This window comes from Nanorana parkeri, unplaced genomic scaffold (genome assembly GCF_000935625.1).
Source record: "Nanorana parkeri isolate BGI_ZX_2015 unplaced genomic scaffold, ASM93562v1 scaffold17, whole genome shotgun sequence".
Lineage (NCBI taxonomy): Eukaryota > Metazoa > Chordata > Amphibia > Anura > Dicroglossidae > Nanorana > Nanorana parkeri.
Genome location: NW_017306285.1, coordinates 3284852 through 3302854, shown reverse-complemented (window position 1 = coordinate 3302854; position 18003 = coordinate 3284852). Strand labels below are relative to the sequence as shown.

The 18003-nt window shown below is 44.4% G+C and overlaps 1 protein-coding gene across 3 annotated transcripts in view; it reads left to right on the top strand.

Annotated features, from left to right (window-relative positions):
• Positions 1 to 13066: 13066 nt before the first annotated feature.
• The window catches only part of MYT1 (myelin transcription factor 1), a 76060-nt gene continuing 71123 nt past the window's right edge, over positions 13067 to 18003 (top strand). For all 3 annotated transcript variants that reach the window (XM_018560337.1, XM_018560329.1, XM_018560354.1), the window contains exon 1: positions 13067 to 13123. In XM_018560337.1, the coding sequence (XP_018415839.1) occupies positions 13099 to 13123 (25 nt within the window). In that variant the 5' untranslated portion in view covers positions 13067 to 13098. The remainder of the gene's footprint in view (positions 13124 to 18003) is intronic.

Sequence of the window (18003 nt, the reverse complement as noted above, 5' to 3'; positions counted from 1 at the left end):
GGGTCTAAACCACTGGCAGATTTTTATTGTGTTCTGCATCTCCATTAAGAAGATTTCTCTCCATTTCATCTGCTGGTGATAGTCACCAAGCAGCAGGGCCATTCCTATAATGAGGCAGCCTGAGGCATCTCTTTGGGTTGTGTGTGGGGGGAGGCGCCAGTGTTCCTGCCGCCCCCTTTCTGGCCAGAGTTCTTAGCAACCTGGGGTGCTCTGGCCGGCGTCCCGCTCAGCTCCTGGCAACCAGTGACGTTACTGGGTGGGATGCCGGCCAGAGCATGCAGAGGTCACCCCCCTCTTATTGTGTATCACCAGCAGCACAACCCCCCCCCTCCCCTCAGATGGCAAAAAGTCTAGGGACACCCATGCCAAGCAGGACACAGAGAATCTCACCAATGGGTACACAGAGAGTTTTTTAAAGTAGGGAAGGGCTGGAATCCCTGCCAGCCTTTTATTAGCTATCTGTGTCCCTATTAAAGATTTACCATCACTCAATGTGCTTGTGACAATTAGTCATTAGAGGTGAAGGTGAAGAAACTTACCCCACAGGGACATGGATTACTATAAAAGTAGAGTTGGGAAGGGTTAATACACCTGTCAACTTTTTATTGCTCTTTGTGCCCACACTAGGGAGATTTCCTCCCACTTCCTGTTGTCAGATAGAGAGGAAGTAAAGGGAACTGTCACAGACAGTGGTCTGTATTGACTGGGAGATGGTCAATCCAAGTGATAGCAGGATAGAAGCTGAAGTTAGAGAGGCAGCAGATGGTACTGATGGTGTTGTGTAACAGACCATGTTTACTGGGAGAAGAATAGGGGATCAAACCGAATCTGGGCGGAGACACATCACAGAGGTGCACAGGAACACACTGGAGGTTTAGGGGTGACCAGGGGCACACTAAAGACACAGGGGCGCACTGGAGTGACAAGAGTGCACAGGGGTTCAATGGAGGCACAGGAGTCCACAGGGGCATACTGGAGACACAGGAGTGCATAGGGGTGCAATGGAAACATATGAGTCCAAAAAGGTATACTGGAGACAAAGGAGTGCACAGAGTTACGTAAGGTGGAGGCACAGGGGTCCACAGGGGCTGACTTGAGACACAGGAGTGCATAGGGGTGAAATGGAAACACAAGGGTCCAGAAAGGGATACTGGAAACACAGGAGTGCACCGGGGTTGCAGTGAAGGCACAGGAGTGCACCGGGGTTGCAGTGAAGGCACAGGAGTGCACCGGGGTTGCAGTGGAGGCACAGGAGTCCACAGGGGCAGACTGGAGACACAGGAGTGCATAGGGGTGCAATGGAAACACAAGAGTCCAGAGGGATATACTGGAGACACAGGAGTGCACAGAGGTGCAGTGGAGGCACAGGAAACCACAGGGGCAGACTGGAGGCATAGGGTACACTGAGGCCTGGAGACAGCCATGGGGACATGGGGGTGCAGGTCAGTTAGAAGCAACAGAGGGCTCAACTACAGCATAGGGGTGCACACAGGGCCAATCAGAATAATTTGAAATGTGCCCCATTTACATGCACAGATTTTTATAGTATGAATAGACTGAGCTACGGACTTCTTTCTAGTTTGCATACATCAAGCCTTTCTTGTTAGAATTGATCCCTTTTTCTTTGTCACCCTATGTAAACGCTCCTGAACTAAAACCAGCCGGCATCATGGGATTGTGACGACCATCATTGTATTTTGGAATAGCTGCAGCAGGTGGTAGTAGCTGGGATTCAGTCACAGATACTGGAGCTTACAAGACATGCTAGAAGCAACATGTGATTTCACTTTTTTTAGGTTTAAACAGAAACCTCTTGCAAACTCAGGCAATTAAAAGCAAGAACACGATGAACTGTACATAAGCAGTGGTCACCTTCTTTGAGAACAGCATATCAAAATGAATAATAGACTCAGAGATACCGGAGCTGAAGTTACATGCAGTTCTCAACTCTTCCCGTAAGTGTTACAGTGGCATTACCTACTAACAACAATGTATCTTATTTGTGTATCACTTGGCTGTAGATCCTCAAATCATCTCTGAATTGGCGATGACACTGTCCTTCCTTCTGGAGGGGGGCTACTTTTGTTCCCCATGGTCCCTATGTGTGTTGTAAAGTAGTCACCGCTCCAAGCTCACCCCCAGGATGGACTACAATCTCAATAGATATCAGTAAACTAAACGTGAGATTGTAGTCCATCATGGGCACCAAATGGGAGATTCCAGGAGTAGAAAGAAGCAAAGTCATGCTTGACTCTTCCCAAAAATTCAAGACCTGCATAAAACCACAGCTGCTTCTATGTGCAGGTCCAGGCATTGTTTAAACTTGAGTCTTTCACTAAAGATGTCCTCTGAATACAAAACGTTACCATCTCATACTCAGTTTGAATTGCCTAAAAGGTTCATCTTCAGGACAGTTGCCTCTAGTGGGCACACACACACTTCCTGTAAGTTCTGAGTAGAACCCACGGCTTTTGGAGCAGGCAGTGATTTGATTCTCAGGACAGTGGAGAGAGAATGACAGGTCCATCTGATCTTTGTGACGTTCCAGTGACACAGTGCAGAGCTGCGGCCTGCGATGGCCTAATGCGATACATCTGCTTGCTGTCTTCCGTAATGAAATCTTTGGCTCGAGCCATGCCTCTGCACCCCAACAGCTGCCGCTCAAACCCTACCCAGAGCTCTGGCTTACAAAACAGATTGTGTGATGTCGCTGGCATGACAAGACGGCATATACCGTGGCGCTATGTTTACAGATGCTCCAACTGGATATGTAATAATGGACCCAGGAGGATAAACCAGCACATCTGCTAAGAGGATACCACAGCTGTAGTAAAGACGACAGTGTCGCCGAACACACGAGGGAGATGTTTAAACCTCAGCTGTAGAGTACGTAGAAAGGGTTCGGGTTAGATGATGACATCAATGTTAGGAGAGACAGTGTTCAATCCAGTTTACAACTGACAATGAGATCTGCCAGCACAGTACAGACAGGGCTAATCATGGTAAACCTTAACTCCCCAATCCCCTTCTTAACATTACATTACGTCGGTTTGAGTTGAAAACATGTAACAAATAAATATAAAATATCCCAATATGGGTGCAAAAGTGGAAATACACTGAGATTCTTCAGCGAACAAATATTTCCTACTAGTGACGTGGGCAGCAGGATAGTAACTTCTTCTTGCAGGTTGCTCTTTATTCCCGGTATTAGATTTGGTGACCGAGTCACTTTAAATGTTCAGTCTTCTGGACGGACCAATGACGTCACAGGTCTTTTATGTTCTTATCCAGCATCCTTATATCTCAACATTACACACAATGTAAGCATGAGCAACATACTGTACAATAGTCTGTGAGCCCAGGCTGGGGTACCCCCCCTATGGCAGCTCCCTTATTTCTATCCAGGATGCATACCTGCGGCTGACTATGTCTCAGTCCATCACAAAGGTGAAAATGAGACTTAGAACTAGGGATGCAATGATACTTTTCAGATACCAGCGCCGATACTTGGCATTTTCAGGAGAACTACCATAGTTGCAGCGGTTGCAGCTGGGACCTGGCTCTGGCGCTCCACCACTGTCCTGAAATCATTAGTCTGTATTGTTTTAGAAAAACTGTCACATGACAATAAACAAAAATGTATCAGTACTCGTACTTGTAAGTACTCGGCCAAGTATCAGTACTTGTATCTGTGAGTACTTGGACAATTATCAGTACTTGCACTTGCAAAAATGGTAACCTAGTACGGTTCTTGGTATCGGTGCATCCCTACTTAGAACCCATGGACTGCAAAGGTCTGAAGGGGGCCTCAAAGGGAATTTGTGCTGGGCCTATGCAGGTGAAGCAACAGGTGCACATTAAAAGGGACCCACCAACAGTATACACTCACATTTCCTTTTTCTCCCATGTCTAGACTCTAGGATCAAAGATAGGAAGTCCTTTTGCAGGATCAATGAGACGCAACCACTGTGTAGCTACTACTCAGCAGAAAGCAGAGCCTGCATATGGAATGACACACATGGCTGCTCCAAAGTTTATATAGAATTACAAACTGCACAAAGATTCAAGCGTTCTACATATAGTTTAGAATAAACATGCATTGATGAGGTTGTTTACATCGGGAGTGGACATATTAATATGGGGTTCAGGAGCCAGTCTGTCCAATTTAGTAGCCAGCAGGATTTTTTTAGGCGCCAACTCCATTGACAACTAGAGAAACCCGCAAAAGTTAGGTGACAGCTGTAATTTTTGAGAAGCATTGGCGACCTGTTGCCTGGGACTTGTACAGCCCTGGCTTACAACTCCAGATGCTCAAGGACCAATCAAGCAAATCATTATCTTGTATTGATCTCTTCAAGTTACACAATAACAGGTAGAAAATGTTCCCCTTCCAGATCAGGCCTTGTTCTCCTTCAAAACCTGACAGAAGCAGAACTTCAGATGTTCATCCTCCATAAAATGTATCCAAAGCCCAAATCTTTTTTTTTTTTTAAATTTGGTCTTGGATGGAGTAGTACTCCCCACTAAGGAGTTACACGCCTCTATTTGTCCTGATGAAAAACAACATGATTGTCATGATGGGAAATCCAACTGGAACAGGAGGTGAGGGGAATCTTTCAATGGGGACACCTGTTACTGTGACAAATGTTTGAAAGAAATGTTCCCTCACTTTGGAGAGATTGCCTCTCAGTTGTTGCTGTGTCCCCAGGGCAAGAAATAAAGGAGAATCTCCCCAGTAGGATACAGACAACAGAACCTGACAAGGGTTTTAATCATTCTCTACTCCAGATCTGGGCATCTTATGGCCTGTGGGCCATATCCGGCCCTTGGTCTGTCTCTGTCCGACCCGCAGTCCCGACACAGACTGATCACTGACCTGTGCTCATTTATGGCTGGCTGACAGGGGATGCGCTGGCCTCCAAGGCCGGTACCTCCACTGCAAGCCATAGCTCAGCACAGGTTGGCAATCGGTCCATGTCTGGACCGTGCTCCTCTTCAGTCGTTGGTTGCTAGGACTGCTGGCGTCCCAGCAACCAGTGACATCAGGGGTCCTCTTCCTCTGCAGTCATTGGTTTCTAGGACTGCTGGGCAGACTTAACAACCAGTGAGAAATGTCTTCCTGCCCCCAGCATTACAGGAGGATGTCCGTAATGCTGGGGTGTCTGTCCTCTCTTGCAGCTCCACTACCGGTATAGAAAAAAAAAACCTGTATGTACCACATAGTATTCATACAATTTTAGGACAATAAGGGTTTCATTCTGAGCAAGTTAATACTTATGCCGCGCCGTGCGATTAACACAAGGTACCGCGCAACACACCTAATGTGCGTTACAGAGTGGCAGGTGCGTTGTGTTGTATGCTTTACGTTTTGCAACCACATTACAATGCACAGTATTTCTGTACCACCTGTTGCAGCGCAGTCGATTGCATTGCAGCCAGGAGGTGTGTTTGGGGTGGCATTGAAATGAATGGCAATGCAATGCACCTGACACAATGTAATACACGGTCGGTGTGTTGCGCGGTACCATGTGTTAATTGGTTCGGCCCTCCACAACTGTCCCAGTTTCTCATGTGGCCCCTCGAGAAAATGAATTGCCCACATCTGATCCACTCCATCCAAAAGTAAAGAAAAAATGACTCTAAGCTGGTCATACACAGCTCAAAGTTTAGCACCACTCCTCTCAGCAGAAGTCAAAGATGTGGAAAGAGAGGTTGTTCCATTGCTCATGATTCACTAGGTACACTCCCAGTGACCCTGTGAGGTGCTGTCTGGATTTCCCCCCCCCCTCCCCTCAGATGGCAAAAAGTCTAGGGACACCCATGCCAAGCAGGACACAGAGAATCTCACCAATGGGTACACAGAGAGTTTTTTAAAGTAGGGAAGGGCTGGAATCCCTGCCAGCCTTTTATTAGCTATCTGTGTCCCTATTAAAGATTTACCATCACTCAATGTGCTTGTGACAATTAGTCATTAGAGGTGAAGGTGAAGAAACTTACCCCACAGGGACATGGATTACTATAAAAGTAGAGTTGGGAAGGGTTAATACACCTGTCAACTTTTTATTGCTCTTTGTGCCCACACTAGGGAGATTTCCTCCCACTTCCTGTTGTCAGATAGAGAGGAAGTAAAGGGAACTGTCACAGACAGTGGTCTGTATTGACTGGGAGATGGTCAATCCAAGTGATAGCAGGATAGAAGCTGAAGTTAGAGAGGCAGCAGATGGTACTGATGGTGTTGTGTAACAGACCATGTTTACTGGGAGAAGAATAGGGGATCAAACCGAATCTGGGCGGAGACACATCACAGAGGTGCACAGGAACACACTGGAGGTTTAGGGGTGACCAGGGGCACACTAAAGACACAGGGGCGCACTGGAGTGACAAGAGTGCACAGGGGTTCAATGGAGGCACAGGAGTCCACAGGGGCATACTGGAGACACAGGAGTGCATAGGGGTGCAATGGAAACATATGAGTCCAAAAAGGTATACTGGAGACAAAGGAGTGCACAGAGTTACGTAAGGTGGAGGCACAGGGGTCCACAGGGGCTGACTTGAGACACAGGAGTGCATAGGGGTGAAATGGAAACACAAGGGTCCAGAAAGGGATACTGGAAACACAGGAGTGCACCGGGGTTGCAGTGAAGGCACAGGAGTGCACCGGGGTTGCAGTGAAGGCACAGGAGTGCACCGGGGTTGCAGTGGAGGCACAGGAGTCCACAGGGGCAGACTGGAGACACAGGAGTGCATAGGGGTGCAATGGAAACACAAGAGTCCAGAGGGATATACTGGAGACACAGGAGTGCACAGAGGTGCAGTGGAGGCACAGGAAACCACAGGGGCAGACTGGAGGCATAGGGTACACTGAGGCCTGGAGACAGCCATGGGGACATGGGGGTGCAGGTCAGTTAGAAGCAACAGAGGGCTCAACTACAGCATAGGGGTGCACACAGGGCCAATCAGAATAATTTGAAATGTGCCCCATTTACATGCACAGATTTTTATAGTATGAATAGACTGAGCTACGGACTTCTTTCTAGTTTGCATACATCAAGCCTTTCTTGTTAGAATTGATCCCTTTTTCTTTGTCACCCTATGTAAACGCTCCTGAACTAAAACCAGCCGGCATCATGGGATTGTGACGACCATCATTGTATTTTGGAATAGCTGCAGCAGGTGGTAGTAGCTGGGATTCAGTCACAGATACTGGAGCTTACAAGACATGCTAGAAGCAACATGTGATTTCACTTTTTTTAGGTTTAAACAGAAACCTCTTGCAAACTCAGGCAATTAAAAGCAAGAACACGATGAACTGTACATAAGCAGTGGTCACCTTCTTTGAGAACAGCATATCAAAATGAATAATAGACTCAGAGATACCGGAGCTGAAGTTACATGCAGTTCTCAACTCTTCCCGTAAGTGTTACAGTGGCATTACCTACTAACAACAATGTATCTTATTTGTGTATCACTTGGCTGTAGATCCTCAAATCATCTCTGAATTGGCGATGACACTGTCCTTCCTTCTGGAGGGGGGCTACTTTTGTTCCCCATGGTCCCTATGTGTGTTGTAAAGTAGTCACCGCTCCAAGCTCACCCCCAGGATGGACTACAATCTCAATAGATATCAGTAAACTAAACGTGAGATTGTAGTCCATCATGGGCACCAAATGGGAGATTCCAGGAGTAGAAAGAAGCAAAGTCATGCTTGACTCTTCCCAAAAATTCAAGACCTGCATAAAACCACAGCTGCTTCTATGTGCAGGTCCAGGCATTGTTTAAACTTGAGTCTTTCACTAAAGATGTCCTCTGAATACAAAACGTTACCATCTCATACTCAGTTTGAATTGCCTAAAAGGTTCATCTTCAGGACAGTTGCCTCTAGTGGGCACACACACACTTCCTGTAAGTTCTGAGTAGAACCCACGGCTTTTGGAGCAGGCAGTGATTTGATTCTCAGGACAGTGGAGAGAGAATGACAGGTCCATCTGATCTTTGTGACGTTCCAGTGACACAGTGCAGAGCTGCGGCCTGCGATGGCCTAATGCGATACATCTGCTTGCTGTCTTCCGTAATGAAATCTTTGGCTCGAGCCATGCCTCTGCACCCCAACAGCTGCCGCTCAAACCCTACCCAGAGCTCTGGCTTACAAAACAGATTGTGTGATGTCGCTGGCATGACAAGACGGCATATACCGTGGCGCTATGTTTACAGATGCTCCAACTGGATATGTAATAATGGACCCAGGAGGATAAACCAGCACATCTGCTAAGAGGATACCACAGCTGTAGTAAAGACGACAGTGTCGCCGAACACACGAGGGAGATGTTTAAACCTCAGCTGTAGAGTACGTAGAAAGGGTTCGGGTTAGATGATGACATCAATGTTAGGAGAGACAGTGTTCAATCCAGTTTACAACTGACAATGAGATCTGCCAGCACAGTACAGACAGGGCTAATCATGGTAAACCTTAACTCCCCAATCCCCTTCTTAACATTACATTACGTCGGTTTGAGTTGAAAACATGTAACAAATAAATATAAAATATCCCAATATGGGTGCAAAAGTGGAAATACACTGAGATTCTTCAGCGAACAAATATTTCCTACTAGTGACGTGGGCAGCAGGATAGTAACTTCTTCTTGCAGGTTGCTCTTTATTCCCGGTATTAGATTTGGTGACCGAGTCACTTTAAATGTTCAGTCTTCTGGACGGACCAATGACGTCACGGGTCTTTTATGTTCTTATCCAGCATCCTTATATCTCAACATTACACACAATGTAAGCATGAGCAACATACTGTACAATAGTCTGTGAGCCCAGGCTGGGGTACCCCCCCTATGGCAGCTCCCTTATTTCTATCCAGGATGCATACCTGCGGCTGACTATGTCTCAGTCCATCACAAAGGTGAAAATGAGACTTAGAACTAGGGATGCAATGATACTTTTCAGATACCAGCGCCGATACTTGGCATTTTCAGGAGAACTACCATAGTTGCAGCGGTTGCAGCTGGGACCTGGCTCTGGCGCTCCACCACTGTCCTGAAATCATTAGTCTGTATTGTTTTAGAAAAACTGTCACATGACAATAAACAAAAATGTATCAGTACTCGTACTTGTAAGTACTTGGGCAAGTATCAGTACTTGTATCTGTGAGTACTTGGACAATTATCAGTACTTGCACTTGCAAAAATGGTAACCTAGTACGGTTCTTGGTATCGGTGCATCCCTACTTAGAACCCATGGACTGCAAAGGTCTGAAGGGGGCCTCAAAGGGAATTTGTGCTGGGCCTATGCAGGTGAAGCAACAGGTGCACATTAAAAGGGACCCACCAACAGTATACACTCACATTTCCTTTTTCTCCCATGTCTAGACTCTAGGATCAAAGATAGGAAGTCCTTTTGCAGGATCAATGAGACGCAACCACTGTGTAGCTACTACTCAGCAGAAAGCAGAGCCTGCATATGGAATGACACACATGGCTGCTCCAAAGTTTATATAGAATTACAAACTGCACAAAGATTCAAGCGTTCTACATATAGTTTAGAATAAACATGCATTGATGAGGTTGTTTACATCGGGAGTGGACATATTAATATGGGGTTCAGGAGCCAGTCTGTCCAATTTAGTAGCCAGCAGGATTTTTTTAGGCGCCAACTCCATTGACAACTAGAGAAACCCGCAAAAGTTAGGTGACAGCTGTAATTTTTGAGAAGCATTGGCGACCTGTTGCCTGGGACTTGTACAGCCCTGGCTTACAACTCCAGATGCTCAAGGACCAATCAAGCAAATCATTATCTTGTATTGATCTCTTCAAGTTACACAATAACAGGTAGAAAATGTTCCCCTTCCAGATCAGGCCTTGTTCTCCTTCAAAACCTGACAGAAGCAGAACTTCAGATGTTCATCCTCCATAAAATGTATCCAAAGCCCAAATCTTTTTTTTTTTTTAAATTTGGTCTTGGATGGAGTAGTACTCCCCACTAAGGAGTTACACGCCTCTATTTGTCCTGATGAAAAACAACATGATTGTCATGATGGGAAATCCAACTGGAACAGGAGGTGAGGGGAATCTTTCAATGGGGACACCTGTTACTGTGACAAATGTTTGAAAGAAATGTTCCCTCACTTTGGAGAGATTGCCTCTCAGTTGTTGCTGTGTCCCCAGGGCAAGAAATAAAGGAGAATCTCCCCAGTAGGATACAGACAACAGAACCTGACAAGGGTTTTAATCATTCTCTACTCCAGATCTGGGCATCTTATGGCCTGTGGGCCATATCCGGCCCTTGGTCTGTCTCTGTCCGACCCGCAGTCCCGACACAGACTGATCACTGACCTGTGCTCATTTATGGCTGGCTGACAGGGGATGCGCTGGCCTCCAAGGCCGGTACCTCCACTGCAAGCCATAGCTCAGCACAGGTTGGCAATCGGTCCATGTCTGGACCGTGCTCCTCTTCAGTCGTTGGTTGCTAGGACTGCTGGCGTCCCAGCAACCAGTGACATCAGGGGTCCTCTTCCTCTGCAGTCATTGGTTTCTAGGACTGCTGGGCAGACTTAACAACCAGTGAGAAATGTCTTCCTGCCCCCAGCATTACAGGAGGATGTCCGTAATGCTGGGGTGTCTGTCCTCTCTTGCAGCTCCACTACCGGTATAGAAAAAAAAAACCTGTATGTACCACATAGTATTCATACAATTTTAGGACAATAAGGGTTTCATTCTGAGCAAGTTAATACTTATGCCGCGCCGTGCGATTAACACAAGGTACCGCGCAACACACCTAATGTGCGTTACAGAGTGGCAGGTGCGTTGTGTTGTATGCTTTACGTTTTGCAACCACATTACAATGCACAGTATTTCTGTACCACCTGTTGCAGCGCAGTCGATTGCATTGCAGCCAGGAGGTGTGTTTGGGGTGGCATTGAAATGAATGGCAATGCAATGCACCTGACACAATGTAATACACGGTCGGTGTGTTGCGCGGTACCATGTGTTAATTGGTTCGGCCCTCCACAACTGTCCCAGTTTCTCATGTGGCCCCTCGAGAAAATGAATTGCCCACATCTGATCCACTCCATCCAAAAGTAAAGAAAAAATGACTCTAAGCTGGTCATACACAGCTCAAAGTTTAGCACCACTCCTCTCAGCAGAAGTCAAAGATGTGGAAAGAGAGGTTGTTCCATTGCTCATGATTCACTAGGTACACTCCCAGTGACCCTGTGAGGTGCTGTCTGGATTCTGCTCACATTTAACAAAGCTTCATGACTGAATTATCCCAGAGTGTTTTTTTGAAGTGGGGAAATCCCCTCCTAGACAGCAGACTTACCAACATATTGGTCCTAGTCCCTGAAACACCCCTCCTATGGCCCACACTGAACACACCCATTTTCAGTGCAGATGTGCCTACACCTTATTTTGGTAGCCCTGCCCCTAAATATGTGGGAATCGCCCACTCGTAGCTGTGATCCCCTTAACTGACACCCTTATGTGAGTTACACCACATGCTCGACATGCTCCACGACTCAAATAAGGGTAATCTAGGACACATCATTATCGGGACAGAGGTCCGAGATGCAGAACTGCCTTGGCAAATCTGGGACAGTTGTCATCTATGATGCAGTTGTTACCACAACAGGTCTCTTTATTGAAAGATTTTCTCTCTCTTTAGTGTCAACTATAACATGTCAAATTTCCCATCACTTTTTTTGCTGGTGACAATGGTCAAGAGGACTCTGCAAAACAAGGACACATACAGCAATTAAAACCTGTCTGGGGTTCTGACCCTTCACATGTCTATCCACAACTGAAAAAATACATGTTTGGGCTTTAGGTAGACTTTAAAGTAGATGTAACCCCCAAATGGATGACATTTATCTTGCTCTGTGTACTGCGCATCATATACAATTGCCACTTTTTAACATAGTTAAGTGGCATTTGAGGATGAATAATGACAGAGGTCCATCAAGTTTAACGTGTGTGTGTATGTGTGTATGTGTGTGTGTGTGTAAGTCTGTGTGTTCCAGGCAGTAAGGCATTAAGAGTACCTGTACCCCTGTATGTTTATGTAACATAAAATCCTTGTTTTCACCCTTTGTTGCACCTCTTTGCAGCCACTTCCTGCCTACACGCACTCCAGCAATGGCTGCATGGTATTTCTCAGTGAGGGTTTCCTGATGGTGACAACAGTGAACCATGTCTGTGTAATATGTATTAAATGGCCACTTGTCATTTCCATCAGAAGCTCATGTGACAATGCAGGAGTGCAACTGGGAGAACAGGGTCAGGGCGTTGTCACCCTATAACAGGAAATGCCTGAACAAGGACCCTCATGGCAGGATCACCAGGGATTATTATAATTAAAACCGCAGATTTTTAAACTGACTTTAATATGATATGGATTTTTTGAGATTTTAGTGATTGGGATTATTTTAGTGACCCTGCTGTTTACCTGCTATATACATCACACAAGATACAGCGCCTGAGGACTATAAATTACTGCATACCCCATTATCACTTCTTTTTTTGTTTAATGGAAATGTGGATACTTTGCATTCAAAAAATGTTAAATTCCATTTATTATGATGACAGTTTTTATGTTATGGTGGTCATTTTGGAACCCTATGGACACCCAGGATCAAATCTCGGTACCTCTGCAGGCAGCCCATGAAATTGAGAGGCTGCTGGTGGATGAGGCAAGACTGAAACTGCTTTACAAACCACGTGTGTGTGTTTTCTATACAACACAAACACAGGTACACAGTTATCCTGCAAAGTGTGTGTGTAGTAAAGTGACTTAGCCACAAGTGTACAGGGCTGCCAAGTTGCTGCAGGGACTTTGTGAATAGTCTTCAGGAGGGGTGGGGGGTAGTCAGCAGCTTGTCATTGTCCCTCTGCTCTATAGCAATTGTTTGTGCCTACAAGGGTTGGATTGGCTGCCCGTCCGTGCTATTGTTGTGTAATTATCCCAGGCCCGCTGTGATTGGGCTGGACACGGCCTCTTGTCCACATAAGCTTTTGGTACTTGCTGCAAGTTTTCAGGAATGAAGTAACTACTTAGCGAACAGTTCTAAAAAGTGGACCGTGAAACAGACAAGCAGCCAAGATGACGTTGTGTGAAACTTTTCTAGGTCAGTAAACTTTTTGCAAACTTTGCTCTTTTCAACCGCTGCACCTGTAGAGTTTTGTTTACAGATTTTAAAGGGATTTTGGATCTGGTTTAGGTTGTAACAACAGCTACTTTCTGATCCTTGTGATTGCAAACTTGCAACTGTGGCACACAGAGTGAAAGAGTGACCCCCCTTGTAGAGAAAGAAAACGTTTTTTGGTCGCAGAGTTTTTAAAAAGGTGGCAAAGTATTTCTTGAAGCACTTTCGATGCTCATTGTCAGTTCATAGGTTATCTCAAACAACATTTTTAAATGGTTGATTCACATGCAAATGTTGATGTTCCATCGATTTTCCTCCTCTGCTAATATCTGCTAATATCTGCTACCCCTGAACAAGCAGTAATCCTTTAGAGTTAATAATGCCTTAGGATGTGAAAATGTATTGAGGCAAAGTTTGGGTTGTCAGATATTAAGTTCCCTGAGTGTTCTCAAGCCCATTGTAGAGTTGCTAAAGACATCAAATAACTTTTCTCTGAAGCTCACATTATAGACGTGTTCCTTGCAATGCAGAACATGGTATACAAATGATTTAACAAAACTAAACTCATATTAATTCCGTTCCCTTTTTTAGACCTCAGAGATTGTTTGTTCTGAATGAACCGAATATGTATGGACTTTACAAAACCAAATGTATTGTTGATGGGTCTTCTTTTCGCAGTCAGTTCCTTTAGTAATATTAGAATTACATCCATCTTATTCCGATGTTGTTGATCCGGGGGAAGTGAAAACAGTTCACAGCTTAGGTCAGCCATACATCATTAGAACTTTTTTTGCATGCTGTTGAGGACCCAACATCTTTCCCTGCATGCTGCGGTCACTGGACCGCAAGTTCAAAGGCTAGCTCTAACAATGCTTTAGTCAAACTTTTTTTTTTGCTGACCAGTTTGTGCGGAGGTCACCACCAATATCTAACAATCTCTGCAATCGACTCCAAGGAGTTCAGACACATACACATTCTGCATGCCACTTGTTCTTTGGCACTGCCCAATAATTATTGGCAGTCCTAAAATCTGGCATAACATAAGTCAGGATACTTGGGAAAGGATCGATTGTTGTTTGGTGTGTTTCAACAAATCACCCCTATATTGGAAAGGAAAGCCAATGTGCTATATGAAGTGTGCATGGTTTAGCCCTTTGGTGACCCGTTTTTTAAAGCTTAGACCAAGGTTAGGAGCCTTGGTGTGAGTCAGGTGGCTTGACAATAACTCTATCACTCATTTTTCTGACTGATAGCACACACAGTTGCATATCCCTAGTTCTCTACAAGGTTCTGATAGCACACAATGCAGCCTATCCCTATTTCTCTATAAGGTTCTGATAGCACACACTGTAGCCTATCCCTATTTCTCTATAAGGTTCTGATAGCACACACTGTAGCCTATCCCTATTTCTCTATAAGGTTCTGATAGCACACACTGTAGCCTATCCCTATTTCTCTATAAGGTTCTGATAGCACACACAGTAGCCTATCATTAGTTTTCTACAAGGTTCTGATAGCACACACAGTTGCATATCCCTAGTTTTCTATAAGGTTCTGATAGCACACATAGTAACCTATCCCTAGTTCTGTACAAGGTTCTTATAGCACACACAGTAGCCTATACCTAGTTCTCTATAAGGCTCTGATAGCACACACAGTTACACATGCCTAGTTCTCTACAAGGTTCTGATAGCACACATAGTAACCTATCCCTAGTTCTGTACAAGGTTCTGATAGCACACACAGTAGCCTATCCCTAGTTCTATAAAAGGCTCTGATAGCACACACAGTAGCCTATCCCTGGTTCTCTATAAGGCTCTGATAGCGCACACAGTTGCACATCTCTAGTTCTCTACAAGGTCTATTACCATTCTTGCAGCAAGGAGCATTTTACATTTGGACTCTTAAAGGCATATTGTGGTCACAAAGGGGTTGTAAGGAACCACTGAGTGATGTGCAAAAACTGCACGTTGTCCAAGTCCATTCATCTATTATTGTAACTATACACAGTCATACTACCATCTGCAACGGTCAATAACACTGTATAAAAAGGAATTCTCACATAGAATTAGTAAGCTTGGCTATTCGATTTAAGACTTCTGTTTCTTCCGTAGTCCCTTGAATGTTTGGATGAACATTTTAAACTTTTCACATTCACCTTCAACAACTTTCTGTATACTATGTATCTACTTCATCATAGACACCAAGCAACAAGGAGAACATAACAATAATATATGACATAGAAATAGTTTTTGTGCCTCTATTTGTTTAATAGACAATATTACAAAGATCAGACGGACTGATTTCAGTCAAGTTTCATCGTCTGACTCACAAACCGAGCCGCAGAATTTGCTTAATGTAAAAGAAGAAAAAGAAAAAAGTTGAATGTAAATCTGTCTCATGAGAGAGAGAAAGAGAAAAGTTTAGACTTGTACTTTCTTTGCAGACAAAGGCAATCGCATGTCCTGAGGGGTTGGATATTGGGGCGGGGGAGGGGGGTCTTTATGACAATGTTAGCTCCGGGGCTTATTAAAAACTTTTTTTTTCTTTCTCTTCCATCTGCCAGGGGTCTCTTCTTGCCGATATGCCCAGCCCTTCAGCTGTTCCATATACAATATTAATGCAGGGCCATTTAAATTCATCAAATACAACGGCATTAATTGTAGTCTGTAGTATTAAGGGTGCCCATCTGCATAGGAGGGATAGAGAAAGGCAAATCTTTCCCCAGCTGCTAGCTGAGGAGACTTTTGCCAATTAGGCTAAGTGCAGGCACAACTTGCTTTTCTTCCCATTGATGTCCCGAGTTATCGAGTTCACTAAGAATGGCTGCCTCCGTGTTTTCATTAAAGGGGGGGAGCTTATTTACAATCGGTGGGTCTTGCTTGCAGAATTAAGGGGCTCAGATGAAGGTGGAAACAATGGTTTAGACGATGATCGGATGGTTACTAGACTTTTTAGGAGGTATCAATATACCGGACAGCAACAGTTGACTGTTTGTTATCAGTTGTACTCATAAATGAGGTTACAAATCTTCTTGCGTATGAGCAAAATTAGTCAGCCGTTCATCCAACAGTCGTACTCTGATTGTTATGCACAGGCACGCGGAATGATCGGGATTGCAAGTATTGGACAATCTTTTGTACCATGTATGGGTACTTAAAGACATTAGGTAGTGTAGTCACAATAGCTGAATGCTGAAGAAGACTAAGCTGGTCAGAGAAAGGGAATCGACTCTCAGTGAGAGCTGACCAGTCTCAAAACTAGCACTAGTCACAAAGGAAGGATCATTCCCATGATCAGAAAATCACTCGTAAACATTTTCCAGCATGAAGGCAGACAGGTCCAACCATCGCTCTTTTATCTTGCTCTTTGTTTCTGCACACTCTGATTTTGGTTAGAGATTCTCAAACACGTAGCTTTGAATCAGCATTATTCTGTGTGCTGAGGGCGTATGTACATAGAGAAGGAGTTCACCCAGCAAAGTGTATGTTCACTTTGAAAAGTGAATGTTGGTGAATAGGGTGAAGATCAACTTAGTTTGAGTCATGTGCAAAGCAAATCATTATAATCATAATTAAAAAGAACCAGGATTTATTCTATCATGTGATTGCATACACTCAGCTTTGCCTTATTTACTAACGTTCTCTTTGCCATGTTAACAGTCTCTGCTCCTGTAGTAAATTAACCCTAATGTCCTCCAGTGTAGGAAATGCACAATGTACCTGGAGTATATAAAGAATATTAAAAGGTTAGGGTATATCTTATAAGATGTATACATTTTGTTGTACAGTCTATGCCCAAAGCAATTCGGGGAGGGGGGCACAGGGATAGATGAAAGAGAGAGAAAAAGAGGGAGAAAGAGGGAGAGCAAGAGAGATAAAGATGGAGAGATAAGGGTGGAGAGAAAGAATAGATAAAGAAAGAGAGATAAAGTGGGGGAGGGAAAGAAAGAGAGAGGGGAGGGAGAGAGAGAGAAAGAGGAGAGAGGTGTGAAAGAGAGAGAGAGAAAGAGGAGAGGAGAGAGGTGTGAAAGAGAGAGAGAGAGAGAGAGAGAGAGAGAGTGAGATAAAGAGAAGAGAGAGGGAGAAAGTGAGAGAAAGAGGGAGATAAAGATGGAGAGAGATAATAGATGAAGAAAGAGAGATACAGAGGGGGAGGGAGAGAAAGGGAGAGAGAGAAAGAGAGAGGAAGAGGAGAGAGCAAGAGAGAGAGAGAGGGGAAAGAAAGAAAGAAAGAAAGAAAGAAAGAAAGAAAGAAAGAGAGAAGAGGTGAAAGAAAGAAAGAAAGAAAGAAAGAAAGAAAGAAAGAAAGAAAGAAAGAAAGAAAGAAAGAAAGAAAGAAAGAAAAAGGAAGGAAGGTGTGTGAACATGTATGTATATATATATAATTTTTTTAATCTTTGACTTTTAGAAACTTAAATAACTAATTATAGAAAATAATGCTGTGTACCTAAACATGTTATAAAATGTATACCTGACTATATTCCTGTAGCAATAGGGCACATGCACCCCTATAATCCTTATCCCTCTATATCTGTTCTCTCAAGAAGTCACTACAGTGACCTTATGTGTAATGTAACTTTACACTGGCCCCTCAATACGCAATGGACGGTCTGAAAAGATAGCCTTGCACAATTTATATGATATGTAGCGTTTATCGATATTGGCTGGGTAGGGAGCCTTGAGCTGAGTGTGTAGGCTTCATAGTGTATTGTCACTGAGGAGCTGTCCACAGCCGGTTGGTGCTGATTATTCTCCAATACCATCAAACGGAAATCTTTACAGGCTAAACAGCAATATACTGCCCAGTCTGTCCAAACTTACAACCGCACAATAACATAGTCTTCTTTTCACACTGTATAT